General features: G+C 41.6%; 1 protein-coding gene and 1 long non-coding RNA gene across 2 annotated transcripts in view; both read left to right on the top strand.

The window, feature by feature from the left end:
• The window catches only part of ITGB3 (integrin subunit beta 3), a 118066-nt gene extending 111411 nt beyond the window's left edge, over window positions 1-6655 (top strand). The window contains exons 14-15 of the mRNA XM_073582338.1: window positions 1936-2102; window positions 4409-6655. Coding sequence (XP_073438439.1) covers window positions 1936-2102; window positions 4409-4480 — 239 coding nt within the window. The 3' untranslated portion in view covers window positions 4481-6655. The remainder of the gene's footprint in view (window positions 1-1935; window positions 2103-4408) is intronic.
• Window positions 6656-8932: 2277 nt separating this feature from the next.
• LOC141096004 (uncharacterized) lies at window positions 8933-10942 on the top strand. Its single transcript, XR_012233550.1, has 2 exons — window positions 8933-9148; window positions 9185-10942. It is a non-coding gene; the product is annotated as an uncharacterized lncRNA (long non-coding RNA).
• Window positions 10943-19398: the final 8456 nt, after the last annotated feature.

The following is a 19398-nucleotide window of genomic DNA, read 5'->3' as shown; positions in this document are numbered from 1 at the left end:
TATATATCCAACAATGTAGACCAGCTCACTCCTGTGAACCACCTGGAACCTCAGCTGACCTGGTTAACTCCGTTGTGCCCGGATCTGGATGTGGGAGTCCATCCATACAAATGTGAACAACGACAAAGCAAAGTCCAGCAATAACGTGAGCAATCCAGGATGCTGTTAAAAAAATTTTTCTTTTTATTCATAAATCCATTAAAATGCAATGGTCCAAGCAGTTCAAAACAGCAATAACGCAGGAAAGTCGTGCAGATAGGACTACGCGTTTCAGCGGTAGAACCCGCCTTCTTCACGGTCCAGAATTTTTTAACAGCATCCTGGATTGCTCACGTTATTGCTGGACTTTGCTTTGTCGTTGTTCATATATACAGTATATATATATATATATACAGTATGTGTTTCATTTTTTGTATTGAAGAACTGAAATAAATTAACTTTTTGATGATATTCTAATTTTGTGAGAAGCACCTGTAGATCCAGCACATAAAAAAATGAGAGTCCTGTTTTTACATAAGCATAAAAAAGCAAAAATCGAATGTCTGAAAGAGACCTAAGGCGAGTAACTAAATTTTATTTTTATTAATAATTTTAAGATTACAAAAACACAATGTATATAAATAAAAGAAATAGAGTAATAAATAGTTGACTTGACTATAGAGAAACTGTTCTGTATATAGCCTTTATGATATAAGTCAATGAAGTAATATCAATTACTGTGCAATAGGTTAATGAGCAACAAAGTAAACTTTAATAGTGGCATCAATGAGCACCAATAACAATAATTGCCGATGGTTCCTCTTCTCTCCCATTAAGGAAAATTATAGTGATTGTAGAGGAAAAAGTAGTAGAGAATATAGTAATAGAGGAACTTGTCCTTTTATTGTGCAGTTTCTTCTCTCCATGTCACAGACATTTTTTAAAATCAAATTTTTTTCTGGAACATTATGAAGCTTTGCAAATAACTTTGTAAGGGAATTTATCTTCGTTCCTGTAAGTGGCATCCAAACCCTGATTTTCCCCTGTCTATTTGCCTGCCTTCAGCTGCATTAATATTAGAACGCATTCACTTGGAGTACACATGATGGCAGTGAAGGGCGAGCCCATCTTCTACTCTGTGTGTCGAGCTAATCAAAACAACTTCCTTTAACAGCTTATCGAGACACAGGAGCTGACCATTTCACTGCTATCATCTGTACTCCAAATGAGTACGTTCTGATATCAATTCTGGGATTTGCAATGTTTCATAACTTTCCATACTGGACAAATTTATTTAAAAAAAAAATCAAAGTTTAGTTACTCTTTTAATGTATTTATTTTTTAAGGAAGTTAAAGGGTCTCTGTAGTAAGGGAAGAAAAGTATATGTCATTGTCACAGTTATACCCCTTAATGTGTCTGGGATGCACTTACTGACAGCTCAGCAGTCCATTCTGGTACAGGAGCGTACCAAAGCTGTCAGTACTTTGATTGACAGCTCAGTCATCCAGTCTGGTGCAGGGGAGTGCTGAGCTGTCAGTGTGTTGACTAACAGCTCCGCCGTCCATCTGAGACTGAGAGGCGCTGGCTGTCTCCAGATGTTCATTGTCCAAGGTGATTGCCAGACGTACATTCAGCTACCGTGTAGTTTGTCTCTCTGTGCTTTGTTACGTTTGTAGAAATTTTGTTGCCTGACCTTGGACCTCGTTCTGACCATCCGTCTGTTTAACCCCTTTTGCTCAGATCAACCATCCTCCTGATATTAAGACCTTGTAAAGTTATCTGACTATTCCTTTGTCTCTTCCTTCTGTTTATGGTGTACCTTCCTGGCTTTTGACCTCGGACTCCTTGACTATCCCGTCTCATGGCTTGGCCGTGAGAAATGACTCAGTGTCACAGTTACATCTTGCATTTGCACACTTCACTTCCATATGTAATATCCTTTTTTTTACACACAGAATGTCCTCAGGGTCCTGATATCCTTGTGGTTTTAATGTCAGTCATGGGTGCCATTTTGCTTGTGGGATTGGTGGCGCTGCTTATTTGGAAGTTGCTCATTACCATCCATGACCGGCGTGAATTTGCAAAATTTGAAGAGGAGAGGTCAAAAGCTAAGTGGGACACGGTAAGAATGGGAACCATACTGTTAATAAATAATTGATGGGTAAAAAGAAAAAAATAAAATAAAATTCTCACCATGGCAACCATAGTCTGATAACAGCTGCAGCTTTGTAACAATCAGTCGGTGCAAAACTTTTTTCCCATAGCGAAGTATGATGGGATTTTCATCTGCAAAGGCTCTTAGGGTGGCAAATGCACATTTTTGAGATGAACTGAGCTTCCATTAATGGGTAAAGCCGAAGGTCAGGACTCAACCCTTGGGGTATAAAGACTTCCTGCAATTATGCAAACATTTCCTTTCTGATGCTGACTAGGATCATTTTGCTGGTATTTTTCTGGGGAAACTTCTGGAGAAAGTTAGTCACGTAATGTTACCACTCCATGCAAGTCGAATGGCATTGTCCGATAAAGAAAAAAACATGAGAGGCTTGGATGCACTGAAAATAAAAACTAGCGCTCACGCAGATCCAGCACTCTCTGCCTCTGGAGGTCTGCGCCCGCTTCAGAAGCATTGCCTGCTCCTTTTGGAAGTCATAGTACCGCTCCAGCCTGTGACTGGCTGCAGTGGTCATGTGACTAGAAGAACAAGTCATCAGTTAAACATCTGATAACATGCTCTTCTAGGTCAGTATGCCACCGGTTTTTATTTTAAGCGCATCTATGCCTTTAAGAAATTGGAGATTTTACATCCATTTCGTTATGTCATCGTAGCTGTTGCTTTATTTCCTGTGTGCAGCAGGATGATTGGATCATCGGGTGTAATTAAAGAGGCACTCCGATCAGAATTTGTATTTTCTTAATATATTGCAGCCATCATATTATACAGCACTCTGTACTTACAGTTGCTCATTGTGCCTTTGCACCCAGCTAATTCGTTCTCTTTTCCATTAGGTCTATGACATCACATGATTAAAAACAGACTAGTTTCTAAGCTATATGTAGAAAGAGGAAGTCTCTTTTCTCTGCATGAGTCATAATTGGAACTACAATTCTACATCAATTCCCATAGATCTTTTCTGGTCTCTTGGGGAACAAAGCATGTAATAGAAATCAGTTGAAAGCATTTAAAACTGCATTAGAAATGTGCTGACATCATCTACTGTGTTTACAAGCAGAGGAGAGGAGCAGAGCTCATTACAAACACTTCTGTATCTGTAGCTCTCATCCCACAGCACTGTCGCTGTCAGGTGCAGAGGTGTTAGTAATGACACACAGCTCAGCTTTACTCCCCTGCCTTGCAGTGAGATCAGTGAGGAGAGCAGGGCTGTATGTCATTACATGTCTCACACAGAGACAGGCGGGTCTGACACTCTCTCAGGATGTGCTCTTTTTTAATCCCTTCAAGATGCTTCCTGCTTATGATGTCAATGTCCTCCAGGGGAAAAGTAACCACGTCCAGAGACAAATCTTTGCTAACGGCCCCTTGGTTGAAGCGGAAAATAGAATCTAAACTGTATAGGCTAATATCTCTGCAACTGACATGAGAAATTAATAACGAAAACGCGGTTCACTCGGCTCTGCAGCGACTCTTCCATGGTGTGGCCAGTTTAACAAAAAATTAAAGCTTCTCCTGCATAAAATAAGGCCACATCATAACTATTAAAAACAGAGACGCACAATCTAAAAAAGTTTAAAAAAAAAGAAATTTCTGGTCATCATGGCCCTTTCAGGCCTGGGTATTAAAGGAATAATTCATTATTGTAATGGTATGCCCACACAGATAATTTGATTAGAGATGAGCTAATTTCATCAGATTCGGTTCCGAATACCATCGGCATCAAATCTCGTTTTTGCAATATTCGTCGAACACAGCCGAACGTCATTGGGAGTAGAAATTACCGAATATGTTCGGAACCGATCATAAGACATACATTCGGCCCGATTAGTGTCCGAATATGGCCCGAATTTTTCAAAATCAGATTTGGGGCCAAAATCTGAACAAATTCGCGCATCTCTAATTTCGATGAGTTTTTTAGTGGATGTTTTCTAAGCTTTTCCTTCAAAAACTCTTTTTGTCTATTTTTTTGGAGCGTTTTTGAAATTCTTGGTGTAAGAATAGAAAGGGAATGAAGTAGCTCCTGATGGAATCTCCATTGAAAAGGTTGCAAACAATGTTTCTGAAAAAAAAAAAAACACTTTCCAAAAATGAGCGCTTCCCAAAGTGGTTTCTGCTTGAAAAACTCAACGTTTGTGAACGCCTTGAAAAATTCAGTGTAAATATGGTCTAAGAAGAGCTGAGAGGACGTCTTTGATATGTACCACACAAGTGATAAGACTAGTTGCCTCTTACTAATAGTTTTCTTGTTTCAGGCTCACAACCCGCTGTACAAAGGCGCCACGTCCACCTTCACCAACATAACATATCGTGGGAACCCAGAGTGATCGAAGCCACTGAAGAATAGATGGACTAATGTGGGAAAGGACAAGAACCCCTACTGTGAAGCCCCATACATGCCCGAGCTACTGTGGAGCAAGTTCCACCACCATGTGCTCCTCAGCATGTCTAGTACAATTGTACCAGATATAACAGGCCCCAGGGCTTTGCTGGAACTGTTACATCCCTGCACAGCTCTGACTGTGTCTATACGTCAGTGGCCCTCACTCGCTGACATATCTTGGCTCCGAGCACTCAAACCTTATTTGCTCCAGCAAGATAGATGATATTTTTTATAGAAATCCAACAGGTATCTCAGGAATGCCATCCCCGCAGCACACGGCAGACCCCGGCCCAAACAGGGCAAAACTTGTTTTCTCCACCCCTAGGACTAAACAACGGAATAGCAAAGGTTGCGTCTTTCATCTCTTAGCGATCTGAAAAAAAACTTTGATGGGACATAGAATTTTAAATGTCCATTCACATTGGATTCACCAGATATACAGAGTTTCCCGTATTGCTTAAGGCGGTTTCTATGATGCTAGAGAGTTTCAACAAAGTAGAAGAATCCTTAAGACGTGCATCAATAGAGGCCGAAAACAAGGCACATTCCCCAAGTCGCCGCCTGACCAGTGGTGTAACCAAAAGCTCTCAGGTCCCAGTGCAAAAACTTCAGCAGGGCTTCCAACTATCACAGGTCTTTAAAGGGGTTTTCCATATCTTGGATCATTTTTGTCTTGCTTAAAAGCGTACATTTGGGGCTAAAAATTATTTTTATAATGAGGTTTCATTAAACATTTTGCACTGTTTGGCTATTAGACTCATTCTTTCCCAGCACATTGCAATTGAATTTGGTCTGTGATCATGAATCAGCTGAAAAAAGCTCAGAAAAGGACATATGAAAGAGTTAACAACTCTCACATTGGACCACCAGGACGAGCTCACTGTAAGATTCTCAGTTAACTCATTCTGCAGTCGGCAACTCTGCAAAATTGTTAACGAAACCTGGTTACAAAAATGATTTTCAGCCAAAAATACATGCAATTAAGTAGGAAAAAAACACAACTTTTAATAGTATTGGTTGTGTCATTTGGGCCAAAGGAACATTTTTGAGTCTTCGTAGGCTCCAGGTCCCAGGTGCAACTGCAACCTCTGCACCTGTTTATAGTTGCACCCCTGTCACTGACTAGATCCATTGAGGTGATATTCTACCTTACTACTTGTACGGGCCACAAATGCCCAGTTTTCTCAGTGTTATATAAGTCTACCGTTCCTTCTGTAATTTTTCTTAAAGAGAACCTCTCAGCACATTTAAAAAATAGTAGATCGACTCTAGAGACAAGCGCTTGCGCCCCAATTTAAAAAAAAATCCTTTTTTGTAGAGCTCCCATGCAAAATCAGGTATAGCTGTCATATGCAAATAAGACTGGAAGTGCACAGGGGGCGTGTCAAAGCACTTAGAACGCTTCTTCTACTGACGCCCCCAGAGCATCTCTGGCCTAATTTGCATATAGCTTCTACACTAGATTTCTCATGACTGGCACATCGGATCTCTACAGAAAAAATTGTTGTTTTTTTTTAGAGACAAGTGCCTATAGAGCCGTACTACTTCCGTATCTACAAAAGAGTTTTCACTTTCACAAGCAACAGTCATTTTGCCATATCTACAATCTATGTCACATATCCAAAGCGGAAAACTGGCATGAATGTGTCTCCAGGATGTGATTCGAGCCATTGCTTCCATGTCAAGGCAGCATAACGAGAACCGCTAGTGTGAATTCAGCCATAGTGAACGTCATCTTACAGGCCACTCTGCTATGATGACCGATCATCACCTCCATCCTGACTTATAGTTCAAAAGTTAGTTTTCACTGTACCAGTTTAATTCTACTGTAGAACAATGATAAACTGTTTTGTTTTTTTTGTGTGAAAAATTGCTCAGGTGTTTTTTTTCTGTACCTCCACATTAATGGGTAATAGTGAATATGTAGCTGTAGGGGGGACAGGATTTCCTGCCTTTGGTTGTGCTGCCACCCAGTGGACAATTTACAGACAATTCTTCCGCCTGGAAAATTTGCAACAGGTTGTGACATAAAACTGTGCTGTATTTCTATATAAATGACATGTCAGGAGCATACAGAGCTGAAACACATATAATAATAAAGGGGGTGAGTTATTAGGAAGTGACTTTTTAAAGTAATTGTTCTTTGCGACATTTGATAAATTTGGCGCCCACTTCTGTCTAGAAATATTACTCCACTTTTTATGTCATCCCGCGTTCTGGAGTAAGTTTGCAAAATTTTTAGAAAAAAAAATTGCAATTCTGAAATTTAGCTAAAAACTTATTTGCATACCTAACTATGCCCAAATTGCAAATATTGGAGGAAAATTGCAAAAAGTTTTGGAAAAAAAAAAAGACGTGTGCCTAAATTTGCTTTTTTTTTTTTTCAATAGCAGAAATATAGGGCAAAAAGCTTGATGCGTGCCATGCAGATGGACTCACAATACTTACATTATTAACAGTCCTATCCCTTTAAATCAGCCGCTCTAAGGGTACGTTCACACAATGTCTTTTTCAGGCTGACGTAAAGCAGAAGCGTGAAAATAAGATCAGAAAATGCTCTGAAGAATATAAGAAAGACTTACTGCTCATATTTTCAGACTTCTGAATGTCTTTTAACCCCTTGAAATTTCTGAAATTGCCAAGAAATGTCATTTCCATTCCTCTGATGTTATCTCTAGGAAGATGCTCTGCAATTTCCAATGCAAGTCAATGAGGAGGTTGAATGGATGCCCTGATGTCTTTTGGAGCATTGTGCCATCATTTTGCTTAAAAAGTGCTGGCTAGCGGTTTCTTCAGTATTTATTGCAGGGAAAAGAAAAACAACAGTATAAAAAGGCATCACAGAAATCATGGGAACCCCCCACCCCCCAATAATGGAAAAACAGAGGCATGTCCATTTTTGATCCGAGTCATGGATCAAACCTTCCCTCTTTCCCTGCCATTCAGATCAACGACTCCGTCCACTTGCTGTCCGTATTTTACTGTTTAATCCATAGGAGAAGCTTAGAATATTTTATTTTTGCACACAAGAAAAACAGATGTCACAATGATGGCATAGATGGAAACTCTGACCCACAGGCAAAGCTACAGATTCAGCTCAGGGGAGGCGAAACACCTAAGTGGGCCCCTAACCGGTAAAAGTTTTCCCCCTCCCATATACTAATGTGCCACAAACAAGAAGTTGATATCACCAACCATTCCCATTTAATTTAGGTGTATCCATATAAATGGCCCACCCTGTATTAGTCATTCCCCTTTGTTCAAGCTTATCTTGATCCTTCTGAATCCTTTCTTTGTCTTCTCTAGTGTTAGGGCCCCTTCACACATAGCAACGCGCCAGCGATCCCGACAACGATATGACCTTGTCGCTTAGGCCTCTTTCACACTTCAGTTTTTTACAATCAGTCACAATCCACCAGGTTTTGAAAAAAACGGATCTGCAATTTTCTTTTGAGGATCCGTTTTTTTTCCCCATTGACTTTCATTATAGGCGGATTGTGACGGATTGCCGTCCGTTGCATCCGTTTTTTTGCGGATCCGCCAAAAGTTGCTGTCCGTCACCATCCTCAAAGATTTCGAAACGGAGCTTGCAACGTTTTTTTCTCTGGCGGATCCTCCACACATATCTCTCTCTCTCTCCCCTTTTCCAGGCTGCGATTCCTTTAAAATTCTTCATTTGTCGGATCCGTCAAAAAAAACGGACAGGTGGCATCCGTTGTCATCAGTATTAAAACGGATCCGCCATCCGTCCTTTTGGCGGATTTTGACTGATGCAAAAAACTGAAGTGTGAAAGAGGCCTTAGTTACCCACTGTGTTCCTTAGGCCTCTTTCACACTTCAGTTTTTTACAATCAGTCACAATCCGCCAGGTTTTGAAAAAAACGGATCCTCAATTTTCTTTTGAGGATCCGTTTTTTTTCCCCATTGACTTCCATTAATGGCGGATTGTGACGGATTGCCGTCCGTTGCATCCGTTTTTTTTTGCGGATCCGCCAAAAGTTGCTGTCCGTCACCATCCTCAAAGATTTCAAAACGGAGCTTGCAACGTTTTTTTCTCTGGCGGATCCTCCAGACACTCAATTAACCCGAAATTCTTTCTGGGTGCCGGACAAAAAAAATTATCTCTCTCTCTCTCTCTCTGCGATTCCTTTAAAATTCTTCATTTGTCGGATCCGTCAAAAAAAACGGACAGGTGGCATCCGTTGTCATCAGTACTAAAACGGATCCGCCATCCGTCCTTTTGGCGGATTTTGACTGATGCAAAAAACTGAAGTGTGAAAGAGGCCTTAGTTAACAGCGTGCTGGTGCAGGGAGCTGGTAACCAAGATACACATCGGGTTTCTAAGTGGCGCGCGGCACTTAGAAACCCAATGTGTACCTTGGTTACCAGCTCCCTGCCCCAGCGCGCTGGTAACTAAGGTACACATCGGGCTTCTAAGCGCTGCACGCCGCTTAGAAACCCAATGTGTACCTTAGTTACCAGCGCCAGTTCGCTGATCGCTGGCCTCCCACCTGCCACACGCAGCGATGTGTGCTGGCCAACGGGAAACCAGCGTTCAAAAAAATGTCCTGGCCATCCCAGGACGATCAGCGATACCTGGCAGAGGGACCGGTCGCTGGTGTCACACACAGCGATCTCGCTAGCGAGATCGCTGTGTGACGGGGGCTTTAGGGTCCCGTTTCACATAGCAATGCACCAGCGATACCGACAACGATACGACCTGGTAGGGATCGCTGGTGCATCGCTACATGGTCACTAGTAAGCTGCCAAACAGGCATATCTTTTCAACGACGCATCAGCGATCCCGACAACAATGCGACCTGGTAAGGATCGCTGGTGCGTTGCCACACAGCAGCTATTCTGAACGATCCCAGCCTTTGTCCCTGAGTTCTGCGTCGCCAACGAGGTCGCTCGTCGGCATCAAACACAGCAATGTATGCTGGCCAGTGGGACGCCAACAATGAAAAAATGGCCCAGGACATTCGAGCACGATCAGCGATATCCAGCAGGGGGGTCAGTCGCCGATATGTGTCACATGTAGCGAGATCGCAGGCGAGATTGCTGTTTCGTCACAAAATCGGTGATGCATCAACGATCTTGCTATGTGAGAAGGGGCCTTTAGTTATCCCTCCTAGCTTTACATCATCTGCAAATTTGATTAGTTTACCTTTAGTTCCCTTATCTAGATCATTTATACAAATATTGAACAACACTGGAGCCAGGACAGAGCCTTGTGCTACTCCACTTGAAACACTCTTCCAATTGGATGTGAAACCATTTATTACCACTCTTTGAGTACCATCTCTGAGCCAGTTATGAATACACCTAAACGTAGCCTTGTCAATCCCATACTTGGTCATTTGTTCAATAAGGATAGTATGAGATATTTTATTAAATTCTTTTCTGAAGTCGATATTTACTATATCTACCACATTTCCCTGATCCACCCAGTCAGTGATTCCATCATAGAAGGAAATTAGATTAGTCTGGCATGACTTGTTTGCTACAAACCAATGCTGTCTCTGATTAGTTACTGTATTTTTATCCATATACTTACATACATGCTGTTTAATAATTTTTTTTCAAAGATCTGTCCTGATATAGAAGGAAGGCTCACTGGCCTGTAATTTCCTGGCTCCATCTTCTTTCCTTTTTTGAAGATAGGGACAACATTTACCCTTTTCCAATCTTCTGGGACTTCTCCTGTTTTCCAGGATTTTTCAAAGATTCTAGCTAGTGTTTCTGCAATTTCCTCTGCTAATTCTTTCAGCATCCTAGGATGTAAATCATCTGGACCAGGATAATTAAGTTCATTTAAATTAGCTAAGTGTTCCCTCACCATCTCTCTGATTATAGAGAGTGCGGATTATTTTTTCTTTCGATGACAACGTGAAGATCAGTTACATTTGCTTTCTTAGGCCTCATTCACACATCAGTATTTGGTCAGTATTTTTCATCAGTGTTTGTATGCCAAAACCAGGAGTGGACCTTACAGAGAAAAACTATACTTGAAAGACTGACACCTGTTCTGTATTTTGGTGACACTGTTGGTTTTGGCATAAATATACTGATGAAATACTGATTGAAAATAGTTATGTGTGAATGAGGCCTTAGAGAACACAGATTCAAAATAGGACTTTAAAAGTTTGGCCTTCTGAACAAAATTTTTGACCACTTCACCCTTTTTATCCTGTAAAAATCCTATAGCACCTTTGACTTATTGTCTGCTTTATTTTGCTTTTTTAATAAATTGTTCTGTGCGTATGATTTTTAAGCAAACTTAAGTCATTTCAGATGATTGTCAGCATGCGTACATGCGATTCTTCTCAACAATTGACAGTGTAAATGCACCCTAATGATGAACGAACGTTGTGGTCAACTTGAATTATAATTACATCACCCTTGGGTCTGTACTGTTTTTTAGCCTCAGAATATACTCACTATCATACCCATATCCACTCTCTGACAACAAGCAGGTAGCTTTAAAAAAAAAAAAAGCCATGGAAACACAATATATTGCAAAATCAGAAGGCTTCTTTAAAGGGAATCTGTCACCTCAATTTTCGACTATTAGCTGCCGGCACCAAGGGGACATCAGGGGCTTATCTACAGCATTCTGTAATGCTGTAGATAAGCCCCCCGATGTAACCTGAAAGATAAGAAAAATGAGAGATTATACTCTCCGGGGGGCGATCCGGTCTTGGTCCGATGGGTGTTGAGGTCCGGCGCCTCCCATCTTCCCATCTTCTAACGGTGACGTCGGCTTGTTGAGGGCAGAGCAGAATACTGCAGTGCGCAGGCGCCTGACCTTTCTGATCTCTCCTGGCGCCTGCGCACTGCAGGACTCTGCTCTGCCCTCAAAAGGGCAGAGCAGTGCTCCTGTGCAGGAGCCACAACAGGAAGGAAAGAAGCGGACGGCATCATTAGAAGATGGGAGGCGCTGGACCGGACGCCGGGGTGAGTATAATCTAACTCGTTTTTCTTATCTTTCAGGTTACATCGGGGGCTTATCTACAGTATTACAGAATGCGGTAGATAAGTCCCTGATGTCGGTGCCGGCAGCTCATAGTCGAAAAAAGGGTGACAAATTCCCTTTAAGTGTCCATCTCTATAGGAGATCAGCACAGCAAGACTTCATTGTGTAGTTAGTGTAATGTCATTGTGTCTCCTCACCATATGTTATCTTTATATGAACCAAGATGGTCTATAGACTCCACTGGAAAAGGAGACATTAACTACTGCAACCTCTATACCCCCATAAGCTCTGACACCTGCTGGGGGCTCCTCATCTCTGCTGTGTGAGCCTTTGCAGCATCATATTGTCGGTACTACTATGATATTTATGGATCATAACGTGGCCTTAAAAACCTGGCGGCATGCAATTTATCTATTTTATCTGGAGAGTTCCTTATATATACTTGAACATCCCTGCAGCCAGAGCATGAGATGACTTCAAGGGATCCCATTGAATTTGATGTCTTACAGAACAGGAAGAGATTAGTTTACTGGGAAAACACTTACCATAACTTGTATTTGGTTTATGTGTATACCTCCCTGCTCATTCTGGGGTAAGTAGTCCTGTGGGCGGTCCTAATCACACCCTCCCCTGCCTGAGTGTACATAAATTACATGCTGTGGGACCACCCACTGGACTCCATAAGCAAGAAAAGGAATTTTAGTGAATAAAATGCAAATAATACTAAATCCCCCCCCCCCAAAAGAAAAAAATATGTTAATCTGCTCAGCTCCTCCTGCTATATACCATGCTGACTGGATTGCATTTACAACCTAACAAGTTTCCTTTAATTAGGGAAGTAAAAAGAATAATAATCCCCACATTGATTTATGCATGGACTGAACTATTCATTCTGGAACATCCTGAGATCTTAATAAAAGTTAAAAATATTGGTGCTTCCAAACCTCTTTAATCATATTATTTGAAACAGATAGTTTGATCATTTCTCACCTCAGTGATTCATAAGCCCAGGACAACTAGATAAAGTCCTTTAAGATGGATAATCAGGGCCTGTCCCTGGTCAATGATTTTTCTTTTTTTGTCTATGCGCAAGTGATGCATGGAAGTAGCAGAAGTCAGCTGTCATTTGACCCCTTTACCCCAAGGGTGGTTTGCACGTTCATGACCGGGCCAATTTTTACAATTCTGACCATTGTCCCTTTATGAAGTAATAACTCTAGAACGCTTCAATGGATCCCACTGATTCTGACATTGTTTTCTCGTGACATATTGTACTTCATGTTAGTTGTAAAATTTCATTCATATAACTTGCGTTTATTTGTGAAAAAAACGGAAATTTGGGGAAAAATTTGAAAATTTCACAATTTTCCAACTTTGAATTTTTATGCCCTTAAATCACAGAGCTATGGCACACAAAAAAACTTTAAGTAACATTTCACATATGTTTACTTTACATCAGCACAATTTTGGAACCCAAATTTTTTTTTGTTAGGAAGTTATAAGGGTTAAAAGTTGACCAGCGATTTCTCATTTTTGCAACACCATTTTATTTTTACGGACCACATCACATTTGAAGTCACTTTGAGGGGTCTATATGATAGAAAATACCCCAAAGTGACACCATTCTAAAAACTGCACCCCTCAAAGTGCTCAAAGCCACATTCAAGAAGTTTATTAACCCTTCAGGTGCTTCACAGAAATTATTTAATAAAAAAATGAACATTTAACTTTTTTTCACAAAAAAATTTCTTCAGGTCCAATTTTTTTTATTTTACCAAGGGTAACAGGAGAAGTTGGACAGCAAAAGTTATTGTGCAATTTGTCCTGAGTACGCTGATACCTGATATGTGGGGGGGAACCACTGTTTCAGCGCATGGCAGAGCTCAGAAAGGAAGGAGCGCAGTTTGAATTTTTCAATGCAAATTGGCTGGAATTCAGACCGGGCGCCATGTCACATTTGGAGAGCCCCTGATGTACCTAAACAGTGGAAACCCACCACAAGTGACCCCATTTTGGAAACTAGACCCCCCAAGGACCTTATCTAGATGTGTGATGAGAACTTTGAACCCACAAGGGCTTCACAGAAGTATATAACGTACAGCCGTAAAATTAAAAAAATCAAATTTTTTCCACAAAAATGATCTTTTCACCACCAATTTTTATTTTCCCAAGGGTAACAGGACCCTAAAAGTTATTGTGCAATTTGTCCTGAGTAAGCTGATACCCTATATGTGGGGGTAAACCACTATTTGGGTGCATGGCAGAGCTCGGAAGGGAAGCAGCGCCATTCATGCCCGGGCATGAAAATAAAAAAGTCATATTTTTTCCACAAACATGATCTTTTAGTCCCCAATTTTTTTATTTTCCCAAGGGTAACAGGAGAAATTGGACCCCAAAAGTTGTTGTCCAATTTGTCCTGAGTACGCTGATACCCCATATGTGGGAGAAAACTACTGTATGGGCACACATCGAGGCTCAGAAGGGAAGTAGTGACATTTTGGAATGCAGACTTTGATGGAATGGTCTGCGGGTGTCATGTTGCCTTTGGAGAGCCCTTGATGTACCTAAACCAGGGGTGGGGAACCTCAGGCCCCAGGGCCATTTACGGCCCTCGATGACCTCTAATCCAGCCCCCGGGCAGATTCTCAGGGACCACAGTACTTTGGCAGGGAGTTATATTTTGATTGCCACCAGCTCATTAATTTCTTCTTGCTCTGTGAGCACATACATGCAGTGTTCACTACTGAAAACTGAAGGGCATGCAATAAAAGATTACGTCCTGACACCAGTGACAGAGTCAGGATGTACTTTGTGGGTGGAGTTTGTACGGCCCCCGAAGCATGGTACAAATATCCAAATGGCCCTTGGAGAAAAAAGATTCCCCACCCCTGACCTAAACAGTGGAAACCCCCCACAAGTGACCCCATTTTGGAAATTAGACCCCCTAAGGAACTTATCTAGATGTGTGGTGAGCACTTTGAACCCCCAAGGGCTTCACAAAAGATAATAATGCCTGGGCGTGAAAATAAAAAATTCATACTTTTTCCACAAACATGATCTTTTAGTCCCCAATTTTTTTATTTTCCCAAGGGTAACAGGAGAAATTGGACCCCAAAAGATGTTGTCCAATTTGTCCTGAGTACGCTGATATCCCATATGTTGGAGAAAACTACTGTATGGGCACACGTCGGGGCTCAGAAGGGAAGTAGGGACGTTTTGAAATGCAGACTTTGATGGAATGGTCTGCGGGTGTCATGTTGCCTTTGGAGAGCCCCTAATATACCTAAACAGTGGAAATCCCCAAGTGACCCCATTTTGGAAACTAGACCCCATAAGGAACTTTTCTAGATGTGTGCTGAGCACTTTCAACCCCCAAGTGCTTCACAGAAGTTTATAACGCCCGGGCGTGAAAATAAAAAAATCATATTTTTTCCACAAACATGATCTTTTAGTCCCCAATTTTTTTATTTTCCCAAGGGTAACAGGAGAAATTGGACCCCAAAAGTTGTTTTGCAATTTGTCCTGAGTAGGCTGATACCCTACATGTTGGGGTAAAACACTGTTTGGGCGCATGGCAGAGCTTGGAAGGGAAGGAGCACCATTAGACTTCTTCAACGCAGAATTGGCTGGAATTGAGATCAGACGCCATGTTGCGTTTGGAGAGCACCTGATGTGCCCAAACAGTGGAAACCCCCAATTCTAACTCCAACCCTAACCCCAACACACCCCTAACCCTAATCTCAGCCCTAACCCTAGCCCTAACCCTAATGGGAAAATGGAAATAAATACATTTTTTCAATTTTATTATTTTTCCCTAACTAAGGGAGTGATAACGGGGGGTTTGATTTACTATTTATGGCGGTTTTTATGTTTGGCGGCTGTCGCACGCTAAAAGACGCTTTTTATTGTAAACATAGTTTTTGCATCACCACATATTGAGAGCTATAATTTTTCCATATTTTGACCCACTGAGTCATGTCAGGTCTTATTTTTTGTGGGACGAGTTGACGTTTTTATTGGTACCATTTTCGGGCACATAACATTTTTGGATCGCTTTTTATTCAGATTTTTGAGACGCAGAATGAACAAAAGCCAGCATTTCAAGAATTTCTTTAGTGGGGTGCGATAACACTGTTCTGCGTGCGGTAAAATTGATAAAGCCCTTTTATTCTTTGGGTCAGTATGGTTACAGCGATGCCTCATTTATGTCTTTTTTATGTTTTGGCGCTTTTACGCAATAAAAACAATTTTATATAAAAAATAATTATTTTTGCATCGCTTTATTCTGCGAGCTATAACTTTTTTATTTTTTCACTGATGATGCTGTGTGGTGGCTCATTTTTTGTGGGACAAGATGACGTTTTCAGCGGTACCATGGATATTTATATGCGTCTTTTTGATCGCGCGTTATTGCACTTTTTGTTCGGCGGTATGATAATAAAGCATTATTTTTTGCTTTGTTTTTTATTTTTGTTTTTTAAGGTGTTGGCTAAAGGGGTTAACTAATGGGACAGTTTTATAGGGCGGGTCGTTACGGACGCGGTGATACTAAATATGTGTACTTTTATTGTTGTTTTTTTTATTATTTCCAAAAAATGAATTTATTAGGGAATTTTTTTTTAAAATTTATTTAGCGATTTGTTTATAAATTATTTTTACACCTTTTTTTAACTTTATTACAATGTCCCAGGGGGTACATCACTGTCATGTGTGAGATCGCTGATCTGACACATCACAGATCGTTGTGACAGATCAGCGATCTGTCACAGGCAGTGCTGTAGGCTTCCTCATGCCTGCGCTCTGCAGGCACTGAGGAAGCCAGCTCCCTGCAGGCCTCCGAAGGTCCCCGCTGCCATATTGGATCCGGGGACCTGCAGGGAATGAGGCCCCCGCAGCAGCGCTGCACATCGCACTGCTGCGGGGGTTTCAGGGAAGCACGGAGGGAGCCCCCTCCCTGCCGATGCTTGCCTAAACCCCCGGTACACTGCGATCGTGTTTGATTGCAGTGTGCCAGGGGTTAATGTGCCGGGTGCGGTCCGTGACCGCCCCTGACACATAGTGCCGGGTGTCAGCTGTGATAATCAGCTGACACCCTGCCGCGATCAGCGGCGCTCACCACGTGGGCGCCGCTGATCGCTATGACGTACTATCCCGTCCATGGGCATAGGGGCCCGGGTCCCATGGATGGGATAGTACGTCAGATGTCAAGAAGGAGTTAAATATCTTCACTACAATGACAAAAACCTTATTTTTTCTAAGAAACAGTGCCCCTATCATCTTTAGGCAGCATATGGTATTGCATCTGTCTTTCTGACTTTTTTTTTTTATCTCAGACATCGGATAGTGAACTGTCAGATAGTCGGATGGTTGTGATGTTACATAATGTCTATAAGATGTTTTTTCCACACAATGGCACTTTCCCGAGTAAAACTATTCACATTAAACAACTATGGTCTTCGTTGTTGTTTGTTTTAAACTATCAGCTGCATTTCCTCTGTTCTATTAGGCCATGTGCACATGTTGCGGATTTTGCTGCGGATCCGCAACGTTTCAGGCTCTGCGGATCTGCAGCGTTTCAGGCTCTGCGGGTCCGCAGCAGATTTAGGTGCGCTGTACAGTACCATTGTTTTCAATGGTAAACTGAAAAACGCTGTGCACATGCTGCGGATTTTTCCGAGGGTTCAAATCCGCAGCATGTCAATTCTTTGTGCGGAATCCGCAGCGGTTTCACACATTCTCCTTTGTAGAGGTGTGAAACCGCAGGGCTAAACCGCAGGCTAATCCGCAGGTAAACCGCAGGACTTTTGACCTGAGAATTTACCTGCAGATTTTTCCAAATCCGCACGGAAAAATCCGCAGCACCTAAAACTATGTGTGCACATAGCCTAAGTGTTCAGGGGCAGAATCACCCCATTGTTTTGCAACCGTTGGGGCTAAAAGGCCATCAAACCCATTAGATTAATGTCAGCCGACAATATCATTAACCCCTTCACTACCAAGGGTGGTTTGCACGTTAACTACCGGGCCAATTTTTACAATTCTGACCACTGTACCTTTATGAGGTCATAACTCTGGAACGCTTCTATGGATCCCGGTTATTCTGACATTGTTTTCTCGTGACATATTGTACTTCATGTTAGTGGTAAAATTGCATTCAAATAACTTGCGTTTATTTGTGAAAAAAACGGAAATTTGGCAAAAATTTTGAAAATTTCGCAATTTTCCAAATTTGAATTTTTATGCCCTTAAATCACAGCGATACGGCACACAAAAAACTTAATACATAACATTTCCCACATGTTTACTTTACATCAGCACAGTTTTGGAACCAAAATTTTTTTTTGTTAGGAAGTTATAAGGGTTAAAAATTGACCAGCGATTTCTCATTTTTGCAACACCATTTTATTTTTAGGGACCACTTCACATTTGAAGCCACTTTGAGGGGTCTATATGATAGAAAATACCCAAAAGTGACACCATTCTAAAAACTGCACCCCTTAAGGTGCTTAAAACCACATTCAAGAAGTTTATTAACCCTTTAGGTGCGTCACAGGAATTTTTTGAATATTAAAAAAAAAATGAACATTTAACTTTTTTTCACAAAAAAAATACTTCAGGTTCAATTTTCTTTATTTTACCAAGGGTAACAGGAGAAATTGGACTGCAAGACTTATTGTGCAATTTGTCCTGAGTACGCTGATACCTGATATGTGGGGGGGAACCACTGTTTCGGCGCATGGCAGAGCTCAGAATGGAAGGAGCGCCGTTTGACTTTTTCAATGCAAAATTGGCTGGAATTCAGATCGGACGCCATGTCACGTTTGGCGAGCCCCTGATGTACCTAAACAGTGGAAACCCCCCCAAGTGACCCCATTTTGGAAACTAGACCCCCCAAGGAACTTATCTAGATATGTGGTGAGAACTTTGAACCCACAAGGGCTTCACAGAAGTTTATAACGTACAGCGGTACAATTAAAAAATCATATTTTTTCCACAAAAATGATCTTTTCACCCCCAATTTTTAATTTTCCAAGGGTAACAGGACCCTAAAAGTTATTGTGCAATTTGTCCTGAGTACGCTGATACCCCATATGTGGGTGTAAATGACTATTTGGGCGCATAGCAGAGCTCGGAAGGGAAGCAGCGCCATTTGACGTTTTTGGCTAGAATTGAGATCGGACACCATGTCGCGATTGGAAAACCCCTGATGTACCAAAACAGTGGAAACCCCCCACAAATGACACCATTTTGGAATCTAGACCCCCCAAGGAACTTATCTAGATGTGTGGTGAGAACTTTGAACCCCCAAGGGCTTCACAGAAGTTTATAACGTACAGCAGTACAATTAAAAAATCATATTTTTTCCACAAAAATGATCTTTTCACCCTCAATTCTTATTTTTCCAAAAGTAACAGGACCCTAAAAGATATTGTGCAATTTATCCTGAGTACGCTGATACCCCACATGTGGGGGTAAACCACTATTTGGGCGTATGGCAGAGCTCGGAAGGGAAGCAGCGCCATTTGACGTTTTTGGCTGGAATTGAGATCGGACACCATGTCGCGTTAGGAAAGCCCCTGATGTACCAAAACAGTAGAAACCCCCCACAAATGACACCATTTTGGAAACTAGACCCCCCAAGGAACTTATCTAGATGTGTGGTGAGCACTTTGAACCCCCCAGTGCTTCACTGAAGTTTATAACGTCCGGGCGTGAAAATAAAAAAATCGTATTTTTTCCACAAACATGATCTTTTAGTCCCCATTTTTTTATTTTCCCAAGGGTAACAGGAGAAATTGGACCCCAAAAGTTGTTGTCCAATTTGTCCTGAGTACGCTGATACCTCATATGTGGGAGAAAACTACTGTATGGGCACACGTCGGGG

This window comes from Dendrobates tinctorius, unplaced genomic scaffold (genome assembly GCF_039654945.1).
Source record: "Dendrobates tinctorius isolate UK_male_01 unplaced genomic scaffold, ASM3965494v1 ptg000071l, whole genome shotgun sequence".
Taxonomy (NCBI): Eukaryota; Metazoa; Chordata; class Amphibia; order Anura; family Dendrobatidae; genus Dendrobates; species Dendrobates tinctorius.
This window is presented reverse-complemented; position numbering and strand designations above follow the sequence as displayed.